Genomic DNA, 22,691 nt, shown 5'->3' with positions numbered 1-22,691 from the left:
TGATTGCAGATGCAATCACTGCAACAGAAGGCAAAGATGATATGATCATACTATGATTTTTGTTGAGTAGTGGGTGCTTTATTTTATACTGGTACAATAATAAGATTAGCAGTCTAATCCCAGAGGAGACGAGAATAGCCCAACACTATCCCACTCTAGACTAAGAATAAGAGGAAGAACCAGAGCAACCTGTGTCTGTACACAGCCCACATCTTTCCTAATTTTCCAAGCTGTTTTTAATATCCCTTATTCCTACACTGGACTTGCCATCCTGATGAGATAAAAAGGGACCACGATATCCGAGGGCACAGTCCCAACCGCCCCCCCGCACACCGAGATAATCTGAGGCGAATCAAATCAAGGGAGGCCAAAGGATTGACTTTCCACAGATCCAAAGAGAGAGCGGTAACGTCAGAGCTGGGGAGGTTGATGTCACATATTTTGGCAGCAGTGGGGCAATTGAGCCCTGAGATGGTGTTCACCTGAGTATCACTTACAGGTAAATGTTTTTTTTCCCCCATTCCTATTTGTTGATGGATTTATGTTTAATATATTTTTCTTGAACACTGAATTTATGCACACATACAGGTAATAACAGATAAATATATTGCCTGGATTTGACTTGGACAGTGAGCGATCCTGTCATTTCATTGTGGCTCCAACTGGTAAATTTGTGTCTTCAGGCTCTGCTATGACTGTGGACATCAACCTAAGGGGAGATTCATATGGCACTCCATGAAAGGTCCCATGGGGGTGCTCTGATGGAATTCAGTAAGTGATTGTAATTGCTCCTGGTGCAGTATGTCTCCTACCTAAGGGCTAAATTGTAATTGTGTATGATAATGTGCCACCGGGCTATTTGTACTGATAACAGACGTGGAATGCCAACAAACAGAGGTTAGACACCACTGAATGAGCATTTGCTACTTCTGAGTTTAATCATTCCAGTGTTTTGAGATTAAACTCTTCAGCTCTATTTCTGGAATGTTGATGTAATCACTTTATCGTTTCATGTTACTTTGTACCTCTTTGTAGTTAGAGCACCCAGGGCAAATTACACTATATTCGGAGAGGCGATTCGCTACGTCATTCCGGCACACATGCAGTGTTCTATCGGCTGTGGTGGTCAAGGCTGCAAGTATGACAACCCGCATTTCTGGCGTGATGACCAACAGGCGATTAAAGGCCTTTACTCATCATGGTACACGTCCACCTTCAATCTCAATGTCCTGGAAAGTGGCTTTTTTTCTAAGTATCATGGTATTTATTATTTTTTTAGGGTGACTGATCATCTTCTTGCGATGTCCAGGCCCTCGACTGAAGTTATTGAGAAGTATAACGTTATTGAGCAATTCAGAAGGTATATGCGCCTTTCGTTACAAGTTGTCTCAACAGGTGGTATGAGCTCACACCACTTGTGTTCATTTCAAGGAATGGCATTAAAACGGTGATCAACCTCCAGATACCTGGTGAGCATGCAAGCTGTGGAAACCCTCTGGAGCCAGAGAGTGGTTTCTCCTACAATCCAGAGGCCTTTATGGAAAATAACAGTAAGTGCTTCGTTGATTTTGGTTAGTGTATAATGCTACTCAAGTCTCACCGCGTGTGATTTCAGTTTATTTCTACAACTTTGGGTGGAGTGACTATGGAGTGGCCAACCTGACTACTGTTCTGGACATTGTTAAAGTTATGGCCTTTGCACTGCAGGAGGGGAAGGTAGCTGTGCACTGCCATGCAGGTCTTGGGAGAACAGGTAGAGCTGCACCTGGAATGTTGACACGACTGTTTGACCTTGCGCCAATGGCACAGTGTCACAACATAGTTTCTCTCCCTTTTCTTAGGTGTGTTAATGGCATGTTTTTTGGCCTATGCCACGAGGATGACAGCCAATCAAGCGATCTTGTATGTTCGGGCTAAACGGCCTGGTTCCATCCAGACGCGCAGTCAGCTGAGCTGTGTCCGCGAGTTTGTCCAATTCCTCGCCCCTCTAAGGAGTGTGTTTTCCTGCACTGAGCCTCGATTCCAACCCGTCACCTTGACTCAGTACCTCAATCGTCAGAGACACATTCTGCATGGCCCCGAGCGGAAAGAATTGAGGTACCTGCCAAAGATTGTTCACCTTGTCTCCCGGCTGCTGTTGGATATTGCGGAGAATCGACAAGTGATCGAGGAGGACGTTTTGGAGGCGCCGGACATCCATGACATTGAGATGACCCTCAGCATCATTGAAAAGCTTGGGCCTCAGTTTTGCACAAAGGAGCCTCGCTTGCCAGGTTACCCGACCTTACCGAGACATTTTCATGAACCGCCCATCTTCTACCATCGCAAGAGTCTTAGTTACAGTGAGTCTGATCTAAGACGTCTGGGGTCGCAGCTCAACCTCCTGACACAACCCTTGGGCTCCCTCTCACAGGGCAACGTGGCCAGGCCAATTTCCCCATCCGAAACTGCTCAACCGGTAACGCAGTGGAAGAGTTGGAATAGTAACACATCTGACATCTCCCAAAGCTCCACAGGATCTCTCTGGCAAGTCAGGAATCATGAAAGGGACGGTTCCATTTTGTTGAAGAAAGTCAGACAGATGCCCATCCAACGCAGTGGATCTGTTGGACACAATGGCCCACTCCAAAAAGGTAGTATGCTCTCCAGATTGAAGGCTGAGCAGAGAGAAGAGTTGGCAGAAAGCGAGAGGAAGTCTCAGCAGAGAGATGAGGAGCAGTCAGAGGTGCCATGCATCACTCTGCAGTCTGAGTTATCTCTGGAGGCGAGGAGGCTGTTGGTGGCACAGGCGCTAGCAGTGGACCTTTTTCTCGATGGCGCAGAAGAGCACAGGAACAAAGTGTTAACGTGGCAGGTAATTGATCCGGGCCAATCCAGTGAGATAAGACAGGACAGCCCCAAATAAACCTTTCGCAAGCCGATAATTTGGGCAAATGTGATTGAAATAACCAACATTTTTTTACAGGATGTACACTGTAAAAAAGACAAGTTGTATTTTGGGGGGCTAAAACAGTGAGCAAGTTGTTTGCTCCAAAACAATTTGCTGAGTTGCTTTTAATTAGATCTTAGATGTTCATACTAATATATTTAAGTTGGGGATCAATACAAGTGACAACGGTTCTGTCAACTCTTATTTATTTATTGCGAAATGCTGGAAAGGCACGTTTCTCAACAGCAACTCAAACTATGTAGCTCAGTTGCACAGCTGGAAATTCTATCGGTTTGTTGCTTTAAATTTTTGAGTTCACCCACTTTTTTTTTTTTTAACAGGGTAGAAACAGATTAAGAATTTATATTTGTGTCCTCCCTCTTCTTACTCGCATTGACAAACTCAGGCAGAGAGTCACTTAGGATGTTCAACACCTGAACTGTTCAATTTCACTGAACTCGACTTAATCGTTTTGAAGATAATTGCTTTTGAAATGTTGAAATTTTTTTTGGGGGGGGGGGGGGGACACCCTGTATTTACATCCAACGATGGCATGCTCATTTCACATCCCTTAGTCACTCTCCGGTGACACGTCAGTCATACCAGGTGTCTGTCAGCGATCACATTGCTAATTCAATGTTTTACATCAGGTAAATTTGTGTTCGATACATACTCAAAATCAATATTAATAACTCCTGACAGACCTAAGATTAGTTGACAAGTGCGAGTGCTGAATGTGTGCTTGCAGGCGGAGCTGAATCAAGGCGGCGCATGGGAAAGGCTCTGCATGGAGCGGGATCCCTTCATCCTCACAGGTCTGATGTGGGCATGGCTGGAGCAGCTCAAGGAGCCAGTCATCTGTCTCCAGGATGCCATGGCCCTGAACCTTGAAAACACGGATGCGCAAACTGTCCTCAACACACTTGGCCAGGTAAAACCTTACTGTTCAACCACAATTGGAAAAAAAAAAATCTCCACACATTTCGTCACGTGGCTGTTATCTTCATATTTGCTCCACGTCTCCATAGGCACCCAAAGAAACATTAATGTGCATACTGGACTGTCTGGCTCAGTTACTGACACTACCTGAGGAGGTTGAACATGCATTTCTGAATCGTACGATCAAGGCTTTCACTTGGGTAAGCGTGATGAGTCCATTGCACAATTACAGTCCAAATTTTTTGTCAACAATGTCATACGATGTTCACCTTTCAACAGATGCGAAGCAGTTCCAACGATGGAAGCCAAGTGTATGAGTCCATGACTAGAGTCCTTCGCTGTGTCCTTGAGGACATGAGATGTGTTGCCATCAAAGCAGAAGACCCTACAAAGTCTCCTTTAACGTGTGCGTAGATGCTACATATGGAAACATGGAGGGGACACTTTGTGCCTTAATGTTGAAAATATTTATATTGTCATTATGATGTGAGATGAATACAACTCATGACATGTACTGCCCTAGCATTTCTTCACCCCCACATTGAGGCAACGCAATGAAGAACCGTTTTTTTTAATGCAATGTTTTGCCTTAAGACAGGTCACGTTCAGCTCCAGAATTAGCCAATCAATTTACGAACACAGGTTTGTTATCATGCACATTAGTCTCCCTCAATGCCTTTAGAGTAAAAATGTTATCCCTTTGTAAAAAAGAAAAACCCGAAATACTTCATAATAAAATCATGCATCAATGACAGTGAACAATGAGCAAATGTTCCTCTTTCGGGGGCTGTGCAAAACTCACGTCGCCACTGTTTTGCGGGTTCAGGAAGTGAATATGTAAGCTTTTAAAACGTCATTGCCATCCTTCCCTTCAACTGAACCAACAATGCTGGCGTAGTCACAAGCGACGAGGCTGAACCCTCTAAAAGCACAGGAAACAGAGACATGACATTAGGTCCAATCCACATTCTGGCTCTTTTTTTAATGCTGCACAGATATCTAAATGTCAAAACAAACCTTGACATAGTGTGAGAACCTCCCAGTAAGTGGTATCGACTCTCCAAGTTCAACCCACCATCTCTGTCACGTTTCCAGGTCAGCACGTGCAAAGAAAGGTCCTGAGATGCTGTTACCACACGGAAGCTGTCCTGTGAAATGTCACAGTCATGAGTGGCGATTATAATAAATCCCTCAAAATATCTCACAATATTGCTACCTTACATTATTGTTTCATTCAGTCCTCATGTCCTCCAGTTTGAAGTTAGTTTGATATTAGATCATCAGTTTGATATTGGATATTCATTAAAAGTAATTAAAAATTGTGCAGTTGTGCAAATAAAAACTTTTAAAGGGGGGGTCAATTCAAAAAAAATCTTTACAATAATACACTACTTCCAAAAAGTTAGGGATATTTGGCTTTCAGGTGACATTTATGGGAAATGTAAAACGTTCACGTTACAGTGCTATCGTATCATGAATGTAGGACATTTCAGTAAAAGGATGCACTGGTGATTTTCCTCATCTCAAACAGTTCATCGATACAAAAGTTCACAACAATGGTGCGTACACATCAACAAAAAATGTTAACGTCTCAATTACTCGTCCTGTGCCATTGAGCATTAATTAGTTTGACAATGACGTCTCACGCTGTCTTATTGTCTGCTGATGCATGGCATCCCACTCTTCTTGAAGGTCAGCCCTCAGGTCATTGAGGTTCTGATGTGCAGAGCCTCGACACGACAACTCAGTTGGTATAGGCTTGTCACTGTACCCTTCACAAAGTGTAATGCGGCTCATTAGAGAACAGCAACTTGTGCAAAAAGTATCCTGAAACAGTTGGATATGTGCATTCAAAAGCTTCGAGAAGGTCAAATTAAGTTCACCTGTAAAGGTTTGACTGCATTTTAGCCTCATCCTGAATTTTCACCTGAAAATCAAATATCCCCAATTTTTTGTGAGTAGTGTGTGTTCTATGCGCCCCCACTAGTCCAAACAAGACATTCTGTTAAATTTGTGGACACGTTTGTTTCCATCGCAGGGAGGGCCACTTTGCGACTTGCTGTCAACTGAAAACGACATCACAGTGCCAGGCGGGCTCCGCTTGCGAACGTCTCATGCCCAAACCTAGCAAACAGGTGAGCCATGATTGGTCGTTAGCAAGTCAGAAATTGGCCGCCTCCTCATATGGACAAAAATGGGTGGATTTTGCTACTTCATTCATATTCCACAAACGCAATATTAATCAGAGTGCCATGTTCAGATTGGTGGGGGCGCATAGAACACAATGTCAAAAAAAAAGGAAGGTTTGACTTGACTTCCCCTTTAATAAGTAGGCTTAAAAAATTCTTACCACACATAAAGAAGTAATTGGCATTGTGTGCTCTTTGAAGCTTGCGAGCAAGGCGCCGTTCAGAGAATACAAGAAGAGATGACAATCAACTGCCATCACAATGGAGTTGCTGTCCTTTGCCTCAAGAAGAATGTTGGAGGACGTGCTCGGCAGCGACAAAGGAGAGGACTCAACCTGTTGGACTAAAAAGCAAGCATTTTTTAGAGCTGGACAAACTTGTGTTTTTAGAAATTGCTGTGCCTTATAATTTGTGTAGGGGCGCGCTGCATCCCTGTAATTGATGGGAGGACATTATTATTTTCTGCTGTTTTCGCCAAGTTTTCTGATTGAGACGCTCAAACGCAGCCGACACAAGAAATCCTGCTGTGCGTCGTCAACAGTCTTAAACACAACGCAGTCGGACACCACCGGTTACACGAATATTCTTGTCTAAAGTAATTTTAGGGAATAACTGCTAAGGATGCTCCTTGTCTTTGTATGACACACAACAAATGTGACCTTTAAGACAGGTATCCTACTTGTTTTACACAGTTTCTCCTTTTTCACCTTGGATCTGGGACGTGTACTTTGACTTTTTCATGCTGACATCGAAGACAGTGAGTGCTTTGTTGTTAGTGTGCTCGTTGCAGTGGACCATGGCCAGTCTGGCAGACTGCGTGGGGATGAAGACAGCGGCCTGGCACCCAGTGACCGGCACTAACTGGCACAGTGGGTCTTCGTCCTCACACGGGGAGGTCAAACTATCAGCATAAATCACCTGCCGATGACCCAGACATAAAAAAACAGTATTCATATGTATATTTCTTAATAGCAATTTGTCAAACACCATCGAGTCGCTGTGCAGTAAAACAAAGACAATACCTTTAGACTTGAATCAACGTTGTCCTTTGAGCCAGCTGTGATCCATTTCTTGTCAGGTGAAACCAAGAGTATGTTGACTTTGAAGCTGTCACACACCATTATACTGGATTTTTTAGTCAAAGCTGTTCCAGCTAGTGTACACACTGACCCAGGACTCCTTCCAACCTTGAGAAAAATATGAGCAGGGACAAAACTCAGACTGTGTAAATTACAATCACGGTGGTCATTCCTAACATGCAAAAAAAGGGAGGATACTTACAGATAGAAACCAATCATTGTCCTTATTATACTGTAGCAAGGTACAGTGTGCGGACGCAACTGAATAGGACGCCACCTCCTGGCCAGTCTGACCTTGCCAGACCTTGATCAGGCCGGCAGAGTCTACCGTGATGACAAAGTCACGCTGCTCGTCAATTATGATGCGAGATAAAGGATTCTGCTTGGCAGTGCACCACACGAGTTGACCCTGAGATGAAATGAACTCACATTAGTGAACCTTTCAGGCTCAGGAAGTCTGTTAGGGGGTCGATGGCACATTGCTTTGTTCGTAAGATAGCAAACTTCAGTTTCAAGATTTTAATTTGCAAAACTTGGATGATATTTGTCAGCACAGCTATATGCACTTGGTGAGATTTTGCATCAATTTCTTTGCGCCACTTAGATGTGTTTCTTACATGCAGATAATTAGTTACTGACAGTCGGCAGAAATTTCTGACTTGCAAATTCAGGCCGTGAAGCTGTTGGAGGAGCAGAACTCCCTCATGAACTGACAACAACCTATATTATGCACCCAACCACCCTGCTTACTACATACTTTGTCGATAAGAACTCGGTCTGGGGACCAGTGTATCACATGTTTAAGACCAATTACACACACACACGCACACACACACACACACACACACACACACACAAAGGAAACGGGGACTCATGAGGAGCCCTTGAGTTAGAGAAAGCCTCCTGAAACAACACTGCAGGACATTCCACTCACTCGGACATCCTTGAGATCTAATATAAATTTTTGATTGTTGTTCAAAGAGAATACAGGAAAATGATGTATCTTTTATTCTGCCGAGGGGTATATAAAAACTCTAAGTAACTATTACGTAGTCAAATGTATGTGTTGAAATTCTGGAGATTGTCTACTAACATTCTGGATGTTCCATGCCCGAACTGTACCATCAGTCGAAGCACTGCAGACTGTGGTTGGGGTGTCCCAGAGGTCAGGACCCAGAGGTGAGCTCCCCTGCAGGTAGACCAGGCCCACTATTTGCCCTAATGGAATACTTTTTTTCAGTATCTGCACTTCCACTTGAGTACAGAGTATGAGTACTTTTGACGCATCCGATTTAACCCGGCTTTAGATTTTTCACAGACCTGTGTGGCCTCGGAGGCTCTTGCAAGTGTAACCCCCAGTTCGACCTTCCTTCATCTTTGTCTCCAAATGGGATCGTCGCAGCAAGTATTTCTTCCATGAGTGATTGACGTGAGGGCTCCCCAACACAGCCTGGCTACAAAAGCCCCATCGCTGCAAGCACATCCTCCTGATGAGAAGAAAACAAACAACCATTTGACATTTCTGTGGTGGCAAGAAAAGTATTTCCACGCAAAACACTCACCTCCATAACCACGGAGTCTCGGCAGCATTGTGCCAGTTCTGGAAAACAGACAACCTATTCTGAGTGTTGTTTCGGTAGTTAAAGTCACTTCCGCATGTTGTATAGTCGCGTGTCCTTACCATACACACGTTCGAGGCCCTGATTAATTCTTCCTCGGTTAAAAATGTAAACACATGAATGAGACAATCACCGAGCAAGTGTTGGGGATCCATAGTGACGTTCTTCTTTCTCGTCCTGCGATTGTGAAGCAAAAGCAGGAAGAAATCAGTGAGATCACGTGCAAGCCGGCATGATTGTCATTCTGCCACTAGATGTCGCCATCTTAAAGGGAAATCAGCCCCGAAGAACGCCTCAGTGTCCAACATACCAAAGGAGACATACCGTGGACTAAAGAATAAATACACTTGCAAATAAACGATGAACCAGATTAAACATATCAAATTTGAGTTTACGTTTTGAGATTAGAAATTGTGAAATCTTCCGTGCATGTTGTTGAAAATCAATTGGTTTTTGACGTATCTTATGTTTAATTGCAGCTTTTGCTGGTTTGAAAAATTGAATAAACAATATCACAATCAGAATCATCTTTATTGGCCAAGTATGGAGAAACACACAAGGAATTTGTCTCGGGCAGTACAAGCAACACTGGTATTATCAAAAGCAAGCAGCTATGATAAACAAGGACATGACAAATAAGTATTGAAAGACTTTCCGTAATGTAAGGGCACCATCGTGCAGTAGTACCATCCAATGACAGCTGCGAGACAATGTACAAAGTCTCGAGCAGACATAAAGTGATCGGTTGTGGAATACACTTCTACGACGGTTGTGCAGTAGGTGCAGATAATCGCTGCACCATTTAAAAGTGACCAGTAGCAGTATTTGAAGAACAACTTGAAGTGTGCAGTCATACAGAAAGTCCTTGAGTGCCTAAAGTGTCTGGTGCTGTGGAATATAGTTCAATGACAATTGTATTGTGTTTATTATTTTACTTTATGTTCACCGTTTTGTGAAGCGCTTTGTTACAGCTGCAGCTGTTGTGAAAGCGTGATGTACATCAGCATGTATTGTATTGTATTATATTGTATTGTACAATTGTTCAAGTATGTAAAGAGCTGAAGCTCCAATGATCATTGCGGTAATACTGTTCCACATGGATGTGCAAAAATACAAAGAGCCACTATAGATTTGGGTTACTGTTTCGGGAGTTAATGGCGAGGGGGAAGAAGCTGTTTGAATGTCTTATGGTTTTGGTGCAGATGCATCGGTAGCGCTGGCCTGGGAGTAGCTGAAAAAGGTGGTGGGAAGGGTGTGTGTGGGGCTGACGGGGGTCCAGTAGGATTATCCGTGCCTTTGTCTTGGTTCTTGCGGTGTGCAAGTCCTCAATAGTGGGTAGGGTGGTGCCAATGATTTTTTCCGCAGTCCTGACTGTCTGTTGCAGTCGGATTTTGTCCTTTTTTGTGGCGACCCCAAACCAAATTGTGATGGAGGAACACAAGACTGATTTGATGACTGCTGTGTGGGACTGTCTTAGCAGCTGCTATGGCAGGCCGCGCTTCCTCAGCAGCCTCAGGAAGTACATCCTCTGCTGGGCCTTTTTCAGGATGGAGTTGGTGTTGACCTCCCATTTCATGTCCTGGGAGACTGCGATTCCCAGGAACTTGAAGGTCCCGACGGTTGACACGGGGCGGTTGGATAGTTTGAGGGGCAGCTGTGGTGAAGGATCTTTTCTGAAGTCCACGATCATCTGTACCCTCTTGAGCGTGTTCGGCTCCAGGTTGTTTTGGCTGCACCAGTGCGCCGCTTGCTCCACTTCTTGTCGGTACGCAGATTCGTCACCGTCTGTGATGAGACCGATGACTGTGGTGTCGTCTGCGAACTTGATGAGTTTGACGACTGGGTGTGTTGAGGTGCAGCTGTTTGTGTAGAGGGACAAGAGCAGCGAAGAGAGGATGCATCCTTGGGGGGCCCCCAATGCTGATGGTGTGTGTTGATGATGTTGTCCTTGCCAGCCAGCCTCACCTGTTGTGTCCTTCCCGTCAGGAAGCTGAGGAGCCACTGGCAGATCGTAGGGGATACACTGAGCTGATGAAGTTTGGAGGTGAGGAGTTCCGGGATGATGGTATTGAACACAGCATTGAAGTCCACAAACAGGATCCTTGAGTAGGGTTGGGTTGGGGTTATCTTAGAGTCAAGGTTTATGGTTCGGGTTGGAGGAAGGATAAGGGTATGGGTTGGGTTAGAGTTCGGGTTGGGCTTGGCGGTAGGATTGGGGTTAGGGTTGGGGTCAGGTTAGGGGTAAGGGTAGGATTAAGGGTAGGCTTGGGGGTAGGGTTAGGTTGAGGCTTCTGGTTAGGTGTCGGGGTAGGGATAGGGGCAGGGAAAAGATAGTGGTAGGTTTGGTGTTAGGGTTGGGTTAGGGTTAGGTTTCGAGTTAGTGTTTGTCCACCACTAGTGGTAGATGCAGGCTACCTGTCATGGGAACTGAAAGCCAAATTAAATATTTCAACTGTGCATATTTTTACTCTGGGTTAATATTTTTTTTTAAATCCAGTGCAATATATTTGTCATGGACTGTTCAGTGATTAAGTACACCACATTTGCATTCAATCTCAGAACTGTTTGTTTTTATTTCAGTAGAATTGCTAATTAACATTTACATGTACTACATTTTCATTTTTTCATGCATGCATCCATTTTTCAACACTGCTGATCCTGAAGAGGGTCACAGAGAGTTGCTGGAATCTATCCCAGCTGACTTCGGGTGGAATGTAGAGCACACCCAGAACTGGTCGCCAGTCAGTCACAGGGCACATACAAAGACAAACGACCATTCATGCTCACATCCACACCGTCACTGAATGGGAACTGATCCTACGCTGCCCGCATACAAGCCAGGCAAATGTACCACGACTACATGACTTACATTTTTATTGCATCTTGAATATCTAATTCCCATTTTTATATTCCTAGATTAAAGTGCAATGTTATTTCAATGTTATGAAATATACTTTTAAGGAATGAACACCTGTAGGCTATATTAAATGTTGCTCATGATCAAGGGTGTGCAAGCCCAGTCCTCGAGGGCCCCTATCCAGCACGCCTTACATGTCTCCCTTCTGCAATACACCTGATTCAAATGATCAAAATGATCATCATCAATGATCACCTCCAAGTCCTGAGAAGCCTCATAACGATTCTGATCATTTGAATCAAGTGTGTTGGAGAAGGACGACATCTCCAACAGGCTGGATTGGGGCCATTGAGGACCGCAGCTAACACTCCTCGTCCTTTTCATTTTTTTTTCATTATTGTGATTATTATTATTGATTAATTGGAACCACTGCTAGGGTGTTTAAATTCTTTACAATTTTAAACAACTTTCACATTTCAGACGGGTTGTTATCAGGCCCTGGAACATGAATGCGACACCTGAACGTCCTGTTTTTGAGCGAGAGAGAGAGAGAGAGAGAGAGAGAGAGAGAGAGAGGATTCTTCCGTGGGGCCCCTTGCAAGTCTCCCGCAGCCACGCCCACGGAGATGAGCGCGATATAAAGCCGAGACGTGCTGTTCGCCCAAGAACTGTGAGAAATAGGCTATCGCACTTGTTGAGGCTTACCTGTGCTGACATCATCATCGCAATGACAACGGGACCCGGCGACAAGGGGGCCACCTAAAGGGATCTTGGCTCGACTTGGCAAAATAAGTTTTTTTTCTTTTTCAATGTTTCCCCGGCTTGTGGACCTGCCTGTGGAGTTACCTGTGCTGTGATCGATCGGAGACTAACCGAATCGAGTTCCTCCTCAGCTTCAGCAGTCATTGCATGACCGTGAGGCCGCGATGAGTCGGAGAACTCGGCGCTGGATTTTAAGAGTTTTACTTTGTCTGGGAATAGTCTACCTGAAAATTGGGTGAGCTGCGCCACGCTGTTGTGCGTATATACCCGAGTGTTATTACGCTCTCTAAAGCACACGATTTTGTGTCACTGGTTTGCAATTAACTACAATCAAGACACGTAATGACATTGCTGTCATCTGTTAAAGTCGTTAAACAGGGTCCTAAAGTCGTAGTATTTGAAAGTTGAAATCTCCTCCAATGTTTGCGCTTGGTGAAATGTGGGTATAGTTTCGTGTTATTTATGGAACTTTTCGGAAGTGGAATTGCACCTGCCGCTTAAGGTAAAATCTTTTTGTTCCCCTCCCCAGGGGCTTCTCGTCGGTGGTGGCCCTCGGAGCGAGCATAATCTGTAACAAAATCCCCGGTTTGGCCCCGAGGCAGCGGATTATCTGCCAGAGTCGCCCCGATGCCATTATCGTCATCGGAGAGGGCGCGCAAATGGGCATCAACGAGTGTCAGTTCCAGTTCAAAAACGGGCGCTGGAACTGCTCGGCCCTGGGCGAGAGGACCGTCTTCGGAAAAGAGTTGAAAGTGGGTATGTTGCTATCTGTTCATGTTTGTTCATAATTAGAATATTGAGTCACTTGCATTGGCGCATAATTGTGCGCCCCTTGCGTAAAGGTGCCCCCCCCACCCCCCTGTTTGTGATTGCATGCGCATTTCAATACTGACTTGAGCTGTACAAACACACTCTGCTTCGTTCAATGAAAGTGAACATTGTATAACCAGTTGAAGCAAACGCCCCTGAAATTCATGGTGCACTTGATCTCTGCATCCAAATTTGGAAAACTTCATATGAATCTATTTGTAAACATACTGCAAATACAACTATTATTGTTTTTTTGTTTTTTTTTTTGAGGGGGCATTCTTTTAGGTGTGAAAATCGCATGGAAGTGCAATTTATATTTTAGAGCAGGGGTCCCCAACCTTTTTTACCCCACGGACCGATTTATGTCAGACAATATTTTCAGGGACCGGCATTTAAGGTGTGGCGGAAATAATACAACAAAATAATATGGTATGAGCTGCATGAAAACTGTGGTGTTTTCGAAATATAATAATAAACACAAGGAGCGTCTAATCTGGCCGCAACACTCTGATCGCAATGGTCATGTTTAATGCCTTCAAAATACGATAGAATGCAAATTGAAACTGCATGAAAATGACGACTCACTACAGCCCCGAGCTTGATTTTCTGCAACCAGACGGTCCCATCTCGGGGTAATTGGAGACAATGATACCTCAAGTGTGTGGTTTATGTCCAGTCTACTTCGTAATTTTGTTTTAGTCGCCGTTGCTGCAGAAACCCCCCGCAACAGTGCTATTGTGGCGATCTAAGAATATTCAGCCATAACTTGAATCCAGTTGTCTCGAACGTCCTTTTAAGGCCGCCGTCATTTGCGATCTCCAGCAGTTTTTTAACTAATTTTTTTAGTCTTTTTTTTTTTTTTTTTTTGCGGTAATCGGTCACGTGACGCAGAAGCGTGGTTTGACGCGTGTCAAGCGTAACGCAGACGGATGTAACGGAGAATCCGGTAATTTTTCAAAATAAAACATCTTTCGTATTCCGAAATAAATAAAACGGAATTAAGGCAAGTTCTTTCTGTGCGGCCTGGTACCAAATGCCCTGCGGACCGGTACCGGTCCGCGGACCGGTGGTTGGGGACCACTGTTTTAGAGCACAAATAGCTTGCTTAAATGGGAAGTAAATATTTTTTGCAGCAAGTGTCAGCTGCTCTCCAGACTTTTTTTTTCACAGAGCATGTATAAAAGGTATCTGGAGCCAAGACTGTAACAAAGCTCTTGTGAATAGTCACAGCCTTTCTTTTCATGCCAGGCTGCGTCTCATGAGACACAGTTTCAGTGGACTTTCTCCCATCTGCTGATGGGTGCTGCAGCTCCCACTGTAAGGACGTGGACGTTACCACGGGTATAGATTACAATGAGCAAAGTACCATAATAGAGAAACTCGTCAGCTCCAATGGAGACGGATGTGTCCGACAGAGATTGGGTAATTGGTGTTGTCTGTTTTTGAGTATGGTGGTCCGTGTTTCTAGTCCATTTTGGGGAGAGAACAAGCAGCCCTAAATTGAATGACTGCCCCCACACCCTAAAATTACATAATTTTCTGCAGCACGGCTGATGATCTGTCAAGGGACACTAGTTAGTGTGCCATGGCATCCTGGCCGGGACTCACTGCTATAGACAAGTGATTCTCCAACTATCCATCCATCCATCCATTTTCTGATCCGCTTTATCCTCACAAGAGTTGCGGGCATGCTGGAGCCTATCTCAGCTGTCTTCGGGCAATAGTCGGGGCATACCCTTTACTGGTCGCCAGTCAAACGTAGGGCACACATAGAGGAACAGCCATCCACGCTCACACTCACACCGAGGCACAATTTAGAGTGTTCCATTCACCTGCCATGCATGTTTTTGGAATGTGGAAGGAAACTGGAGTACCGGGAGAAAACCCACGCCGGCATGGGGAATACATGCAAACTCCACTTTGCTAACCAGTCGCCCACCATACCACCATTCTCTAACTAATATTTGTTTATTTTATTTGAATGTGCCCTTTTTAAACAAGTTAGAGAAGTGCATTAACAAAAGCACACTGGTGGAAAACAACAACAACAACAACAACAACAACAACAAAATTAAAGCAATGCCTCCTTGCCTCCAAAATGGTTTGTTCCACTTGATTGCTCCCACCATTTTGCACAGGTGCCTTCAAATGATATACTGAAAGTACAGTTGTGGCGTATGTAGTAAATGCCTGTCTTAAACCTGCCTTATGTGGAACATTTCATACCTTCTACCACTCAGTACCTTGACAACGCTCTATTATAACAGTTAGCAATGTTGCTGCATTTAATTTCAGTTGACAGTTTATGTTGTTAGGTAGTTAGCTGACTTTTTTTTTTCTAGCCAGGAAAAGTTTCGAATGGCGAGGGCAGCACTCTCCTCAGCTTGAATTGGAATGGGAGATGCGAGCTGTTGCAAATGTCCTGTTAAGTAATGGAGACAAGGTGCTACTGTCTAGCTAACTGGTTGGATGCCCATGACTGAAAAGTCTTACCCGTCCGTCTCTTTCATAAATGTGGAAATGAAATTGCGTTGAAATATACAAATGGTTAAATTGATCTCGCCTGCCTGGGAGATCCTTTCCCCTAAAACGCTTACTCTAGAATCGCCCCTGGTGTGGACTATATTAGACAGCAAACCCAAGAAGACTTAGTGACGAATTTATTCTCGATTTGTAGCTCGACATACCTTCAGTTTCTGGTGTCATGAGAAATTTTAACAGAGAAAATATTGAATGGGGAAATTAACAGTGCTACAGAAATAAAAGGCTTCGTAGCTCGCACCAGCTGCGTGACGCCATCTTGCCCACGGCCAGTGGAAAGAAAAACTAATCCCAGTCATGCTGTCAGTGGCGTTTGACAAGCTGTCCTTTTATGAATGAGTAGTTTTGGCCCATCAGGAGTGTCGGTGTCGGCGTGAAAGCCGGCAGCACGTCCACGGGTTGGACAGGCATAGCAAATAGATTGGTTTCACCGATCGGATTAGCCCAGAAGCCAAGTGGTTGCAAATGGATGCCATTGTTGGCGCAAAGCCGAGCGGGGCTGTGTGGCTTGCAATTGTTCTCTGAAGGAGTGTGGGTAGTGCAAGGTGCATCGCTTTGCTACGATTGGCCCCGAAGGCTGAAGAATAAGCTTTTGAGGAGAGGCCCGACTAGAAAGAAAAGGGACATTTTCACGACTGAATTTCAGTTCACCCTTCTAAATATCTTCCATCACTCAGTACAATCTTATGAAGTGCTCCTACTGTTTCTTTTGGAGGAGTCAGGCGCAGGAATCACAGAGAAAAATGAACAGCACTGCACTCAGATGCGACTGAGTGCAACGACACACCTTGTTTTTTGGCCCGGAGCCCATTTCGTCTGTAAAAATGTCAACATAATTTATGCCTCGATATGAGGGGTTTTTTTTTCTTTCTATCTTTCTTTCAAGGATAGAAAGGTGGCACACGGCCAGGACATGCTGGCTGTATGTGACGCTTCTGGTGAGCTCGGTGGCAGGAGGACACAAAGAAAGTGAGGATGTGAACAAACAGCCCAAAAAGGAGCTTGTTTATACAAATATTGATGGACGTAATCTGCTGCCTCCGGTTAGCATTTTAGACATTCAAACTGGCATTTTTAATTTCCCGTTGAAGCATTTTTAAAGTAAGGCTCCTTCCCCTTGTCATATTTCACCCCAAAACTATTCGTCACACTCTGTCAGATTAACCTTTAGTTTATTGTCAATATTGCCGCATGTGTAAATGATTTGTGCAGCAGACCTGGCGGAGATAAGGCCAGGATGGAGATGCTCATGTCTGATGAGTTTACACAGAATGTGTCATTTCTGAATGGATCAATAGCTGTTCCCTTCCTGACAGCCCTCTTATTCATGCTGCTTTGTTGACTAAACTGCCAACAGCCATCTTGGTTCACAGGCAGGACAGTTTCCAGGTCAGATTTCAAAACACTGGCGCCCTTCAGTGATATGTCATTGAGACCATGATGTCAACCCACATACTGTTAATTGGTCATCTCGTATCATTCATTTAAAACCAACAACATTTGACACTGAGTAGAAACTGTCATAATGTTATCATAAGTAGAATAGCCGCTGCTTCATCGTCATCTGCCTTTGTGGTCTATGATATCGGTGGTGCAAACATTGACGGGCGCTACAATGTTTAGATATGAAAAAGATATGATTTCATGACATTTTATGTTGCTGTTGTTCTGATCATCCGAACTGAATTCATCGTAAATCCCCAAATACAACACAAATAAACTCAAGAAAGTCTAGTTGAGTTGAGCATGTATATTTATTAGTTCGAATTTTATCCCATCCATTTTTTTCAGCACCAAGTTGAAAAAAGAAGAAAAAAAAAAGCAAATATGTTCTCTGCTCCTCCACGAGTTGAAACACGACATTCCGATTACAAGTGCGTTTGTAGTGGCGGCCATTTTGCCCTGTACTGACACTTGCTGTGGACTTAAAATGACATCAGAGTGCCTCAGGGTTCAGTTAATGACCAATGACGACTCACCTGTTTTTCTGCGTTTTGGTCATGTGACATTTGCAAGCTGAGTACTTCTACACATTGTGATGTCATTTTCAGTCAATAGCAAGCGGGAAAATGGCCGCCCGCTTACATGGATAAAAACGGATGGCTTTTGCTGCTTAACTCCACAAAATAGCGCAAACCAAAATGCCTCGTTTCGATTAGTCGGCCCACAGAGTACATACCTAAGATATTTTTGACTTGACTTCCCTTTTAAAAGACGTTGTCCAAAACTCCACTTATTAATGACTGTAACACTAACATGCATTGCAACGACTTGTGTCGTCTGTGCAGGGTGTCTTTACAAATCAAACCAAGTCACAAGGTGTCTTTTTCTCAAGCTGTTTAGCAACATACACTCAAGATGTTGTATTTACTCCAGATTCGACAATGAATTACATTTCAGAGCTTGAAGGGGTGCGCGTGGAGCAAAATCAAAACACCTTCCTTACTCTGATGTATTTTCTTCTGCGCTTTTGCAGGGAGCAAAGAAGCGGCCTTTACATACGCCATTATCGCAGCCGGGGTGGCCCACGCCATCACCGCCGCCTGTACGCAGGGTAACCTGAGCGACTGCAGCTGTGACAAAGAGAAGCAGGGTTTCTACAGCAGGGACCAAGGATGGAAGTGGGGAGGCTGCTCTGCGGACATCAGCTACGGCCTCGGCTTTTCCAAAGTGTTTATTGATGCCCGAGAGGTCAAACAGAACGCCAGGACGCTCATGAACCTCCATAATAATGAGGTGGGACGCAAGGTAAGCTGCAGCCATCTCCAAAATCATTACTATTTTTTTTTTGGGTGGTCTTGATAATCACAGTGACCTGGAAACCTCTGCCAAGTAGTGGCGGAAGCGAGTGTTGCCAAGGTTCTGCCCAGCTTGAACAAGCAGTGGACTGAAGGTGGCTTTCAGAGAGAAAAAAAACTGTCAAAAGTGATTGATGAGATGATTGCACAGAAAAGACATGGGCACCGTCCAAAAAGACATTATAACGGTCCCTCGGGTGCTTCACCAGTTGGGCCTGACACAATTACTTTCGTTTCTAATGTCCCTCGAACATGATAAATCAGAAGCTTTGTGCTTGTTTGTGCACTCCAGGACTGCAGTGATGAGTGCAATTCAATGGCCTCTTTCAATTCACTTTCAATTATTGGGTGTAATTTGATTCAGTGCCACTGGTTCATTCTTATTCGGGGACATGACTAAAATAATGATACACTTCCATTTTCTGCGAGAAAGTAACAGAATGTGCAGCACCGGGCACCAAGACAGACAACAATTGTGCGGCAGGATACAAAGAGGACAAACATGGCGTTCTCCTTTTCAGCACAGGGTGACAATGAGACTCCATTCGGTCTAAGAGGTTAAAGACCAAGTGGAGTGACGTGCCAAACAGCTAAAGAGGACCTGGTGAAGAATAAATAAAAAGCAGCTTTGGCCAAGTTAACTCATATCCCCCTCTTCCTTTCCCTGTGCCAGAAAAGCCCGATTCACACAACCGACACGTCCATGGCCTCGTCGCCTGAAAGCCCTCGGACACAATCGCACCGAGCCGATCATTTTCTGTGGCGGTGAATCGAAACTGGCTTTTCTGGACAGCAAATTTGTCTTCCAGGAAACGCCGAGCAGCGTTTTTTTTTTGTTCTTTTTGCTAATAAAGGCGCTCTCTGTTTTGATAGCGACCCCCCCCCCCCTCCTTTATTTATGCTAATCAAAGGCAGTGACGCCGAGCAGGAGCTCCCCTGGTCCAATCCTCCAGACAAAGGCTGCCAAAAATGTTGGTCACGCAACAACTGATGGATTAAGGCTGCTGAAGCTCGCAACTTTATGAAGGAATTTGAGTTACAATGTTAAGGAACGCTAGGCTTTCAACTTGAAGATGCTATTTTGAACACGAAACTGAGGAGGAAATTCACATTTCACCTTGTTAAGAAAATTCCCGTTCCGGCCAATAGCGCTCCTCATTGTCATCAGGCCGGGCTTTAGCAGTAATCCCAGTCACTCTACGCCTCCGATGCTCTCTCTTGACATTTGTGTGTTGTGTGGTGACTACACACACACCGGCTGACATCTGATACTTTATTTTGGCTTCTGTGTGTACGCTATAAAGCAGCAATGCAATGGGCTTCCATTTAATCCCCAACTGCAGGGTGCTCGCTTGTCATGTTGTCACAGAGCTGCACATTATACTCAATCCATGCTTGACTTGGAAAATGATTACACGGGTCAACACATTTTTACTACTGGTACTTTTTTTTTTGCGCTGATTTAGAATTTGCCCATGTTTTTTTCTCAAGCACAGCAGGTTTTCAAAATGATAATCATCATCATCATCATCCACAAAAATACAATGTCCACCCCTTTTGCCTCAAAAATGGTTTGATCCAGTCCTCTGTCACATGGAGTAGTTTGAGTGAGTGGCCCCACAGTACTTCAACAAGGTGTCACAAATGTGTCAACACATTTTTATAAGTATTATTTTATTCTGCACTTTCCCATCAGTAATTGTTTATTCTTGTGAATGAGTTAGCTGCAATGTTACAGGTGGACAGACAGTCCCACTTTTGCCATGCGCACATGTTAATATTAAAGCCAAGGTGCTACTGACTAGCAAAAAAACTAGATGCCACGAAACTTCTTTTCCTTGAATCACACCAGTTCTATTACAGTAATGTTTTTTAGTTACATTTATGAATTGAATTGATGAATGAAACATCATAACTATAAATGACAACGCATGAAAGAAATCCATAGGCCGCAACCTTTTAAAGGTCAAACTTCAAAACAAGAACTGAAAATAGCTCAAAAACTGTGCTAGAAAAAAAAGATGTCAAGAATTTTAAAAAAGCGGCATCAAATATGATATTTTGGGTCACATAAAGCCATCTCTGATTCAAATTTGCTGTCAACAATGGTTATGAACCTCATTTTTAGGGTGCTTTTTTTGGCCGCTAAGACCAAGTTTTTATGGGTGTATTATGTCTTGGTTGCTGAGCGTTTCTTTTGTGTTTCTAGGTCTTGGAGAAGAACATGCGACTGGAATGCAAGTGTCATGGCGTGTCGGGCTCCTGCACCACCAAAACCTGCTGGACTACACTTCCCAAGTTCCGCGAGCTTGGCTACATTCTCAAGGAGAAATATGCCCACGCAGTGCACGTGGAACCGGTCAAAGCCAGCCGCAACAAGCGCCCCAAATTCCTGAAGATCAAGAAGCCATATTCTTACCGGAAGCCCATGGATACAGACCTGGTGTACATAGACAAGTCCCCAAACTACTGCGAGGCGGACACGGTGACGGGCAGCTTGGGGACGCAAGGGCGAGTGTGCAATAAGACTATGATGCAGCACATCAGCGGCTGCGACTTGATGTGCTGCGGCCGCGGCTACAACACGCATCAGTACTCCAGAGTGTGGCAGTGCAACTGCAAGTTCTTGTGGTGCTGCTACGTCAAATGCAACACGTGCAGTGAGAGGACAGAGGTGTACACGTGCAAATGAGAATATTTATTGGTGCTGGCGTGCGTGTGGTCGTGAACACGCGCGTCTCTTTGGATCTTCCTGCGGCACGAGCAGCGGCCACTGGTGTGCGCGCTTTGGGTTGGTTGGGATGCAGAGTGGCCAAACACCGTCAAGGGGAAAACTGCACACAACTGAAGCACAAAGACTTGAATCTACACGGACACGTACGGTAGCGGGGACGAGAAATGGAATACGGCGCGCGCGATGCCTGAGCCGCGCATACTGCTGTCTGTCACGCATGGTATAACTCATCCATGTGGAATATTTAACATACTGTCTTTTATAGAATGGAGATAATTAATATTAATTTATTGGATAAGAACTACTGATTTTGTTCATTATGGGTCACAAATAACTCCATGTTGGGAGGGCTTAGTTTTTTAAAGGGACCAGAAACTGTTAACACACTGGATTTGAATCCACCTGGAATCCGTCATATTAACTCGTGACCCACTTGTGTCTTCCCTCTGTTTGCTGCTAGTCCCGAGAATCCCATGATTTTTTTTTTAGGTCAGAGCTTCAAAAACACAGGCACATTTTCCACCTTTGGTAAATATTGGTTCATAGAGTATATTTTGTAAGAGCCTATTTTTGTATGGATGTTTTATTTATATCTGTTGCATAATATTCAACTTTAAGCTCGGACACGTGTCTGTAAAATGCTGATCATGTACGTTTGCCCCTGTTGTCACTGCCGTGGTTGTGTAGTGTGAGTTATAGAAGCTGTTGTTTACTGCATTTCATGACTGCTACGGATGGAATACAGGCGCAGAATAACACCAACATGGCATGATTTCATTTTTGTTTCCTCTGACAACCTCTTTCTCAGTGATGCACTTTGCTTGAAAGCCAATGTCATAATCTTAACATGAAATGTTGGCTTCAGGTTAATCTTGCTGGTGCGCTAGATGGAAATGGGGAAAATACAGCCATGACTGTCATTACCAATGCTACCCAGAATTTCCCAGGTTATGGGCAACTGGCAGCACACTCTGATTGGACCCTTGATTAATTTTTAAAAAGTTGAAAAAAATTGGGGTCGGTTTGTATGTATATTAATTACATTTTTTTAAACTTTTATGAGGGGGTAATTCAAAACATTCATTCACCATTAATCATGTATATCTATCTATCGATCTATCTATCTATCTATCTATCTATCTATCTATATATGCTTTTTTCCCCTTTTTTTTTAAATTCCCCCTATACATTTCAATGGGCATCAATCCTACGCGGATTTAGACTATTTTCTGGTTGTCCCTGTCCCTATCCCCGGCGAATAGTTTTTCAAAAATGTGTGCAGTACTTGTGTGAACTATGCAGCACAATGCAATCACTGTTTCCTTCCCTCAACTTCTTTATCAAGAGCAAAAAAAAAATATCCTGCAGCCTACTTTAGGAGCTTCATTAGTGATCGTCTGTAAATGGCTAATAGTTCAAGTTTCATGACAAACA

General features: G+C 44.1%; 3 protein-coding genes across 7 annotated transcripts; 2 read left to right on the top strand and 1 right to left on the bottom strand.

Annotated features, from left to right (window-relative positions):
• The first annotated feature begins 366 nt into the window (after window positions 1-366).
• LOC147211019 (protein tyrosine phosphatase domain-containing protein 1-like) lies at window positions 367-6,406 on the top strand. 2 transcript variants are annotated; one of them, XM_086120325.1, is made up of 12 exons: window positions 367-499; window positions 684-771; window positions 1,036-1,201; window positions 1,280-1,360; window positions 1,432-1,550; window positions 1,616-1,753; window positions 1,842-2,854; window positions 3,678-3,860; window positions 3,958-4,068; window positions 4,148-4,274; window positions 5,907-6,003; window positions 6,259-6,406. In XM_086120325.1, exons 2-11 carry the CDS (start codon window positions 726-728, stop codon window positions 5,936-5,938), a joined length of 2,016 nt encoding a protein of 671 aa, XP_085976451.1. In that variant the 5' UTR covers window positions 367-499; window positions 684-725; the 3' UTR covers window positions 5,939-6,003; window positions 6,259-6,406. The 2 variants fall into 2 exon arrangements, with proteins under 2 accessions (XP_085976451.1, XP_085976442.1); XM_086120316.1 differs by having other exon boundaries at window positions 1,036-1,360.
• Window positions 3,677-8,967, bottom strand: fbxw12 (F-box and WD repeat domain containing 12). Of its 4 annotated transcripts, none has more exons than XM_086120353.1 (10): window positions 8,699-8,955; window positions 8,457-8,623; window positions 8,230-8,354; window positions 7,339-7,545; window positions 7,080-7,244; window positions 6,765-6,975; window positions 6,219-6,400; window positions 4,886-5,016; window positions 4,671-4,790; window positions 3,677-3,815 (listed from the first exon to the last, which is right to left on the bottom strand). In XM_086120353.1, the coding sequence occupies exons 1-9, from the start codon at window positions 8,908-8,910 to the stop codon at window positions 4,691-4,693; spliced, it is 1,500 nt and encodes a 499-aa protein (XP_085976479.1). In that variant the 5' UTR covers window positions 8,911-8,955; the 3' UTR covers window positions 3,677-3,815; window positions 4,671-4,690. The 4 variants fall into 4 exon arrangements, with proteins under 4 accessions (XP_085976479.1, XP_085976472.1, XP_085976489.1 ...); XM_086120346.1 differs by lacking the exon at window positions 3,677-3,815 and adding an exon at window positions 4,139-4,285; XM_086120363.1 differs by lacking the exon at window positions 3,677-3,815 and having other exon boundaries at window positions 4,321-4,790; window positions 8,699-8,736; window positions 8,818-8,967.
• Window positions 8,968-12,268: 3,301 nt separating this feature from the next.
• On the top strand, window positions 12,269-22,019 carry wnt7aa (wingless-type MMTV integration site family, member 7Aa). The gene is made up of 4 exons (XM_086120304.1): window positions 12,269-12,609; window positions 12,904-13,130; window positions 18,202-18,473; window positions 20,733-22,019. The coding sequence occupies exons 1-4, from the start codon at window positions 12,539-12,541 to the stop codon at window positions 21,213-21,215; spliced, it is 1,053 nt and encodes a 350-aa protein (XP_085976430.1). The 5' UTR covers window positions 12,269-12,538; the 3' UTR covers window positions 21,216-22,019.
• Window positions 22,020-22,691: the final 672 nt, after the last annotated feature.

The sequence above is a fragment of the Hippocampus guttulatus genome, chromosome 1 (assembly GCF_054856545.1).
Source record: "Hippocampus guttulatus isolate MCC_2025c chromosome 1, RoL_Hgut_1.0, whole genome shotgun sequence".
Taxonomy (NCBI): domain Eukaryota; kingdom Metazoa; phylum Chordata; class Actinopteri; order Syngnathiformes; family Syngnathidae; genus Hippocampus; species Hippocampus guttulatus.
The sequence above is the reverse complement of the archived record's forward strand: the minus strand, read 5'-3'. Positions and strand labels throughout refer to the sequence as shown.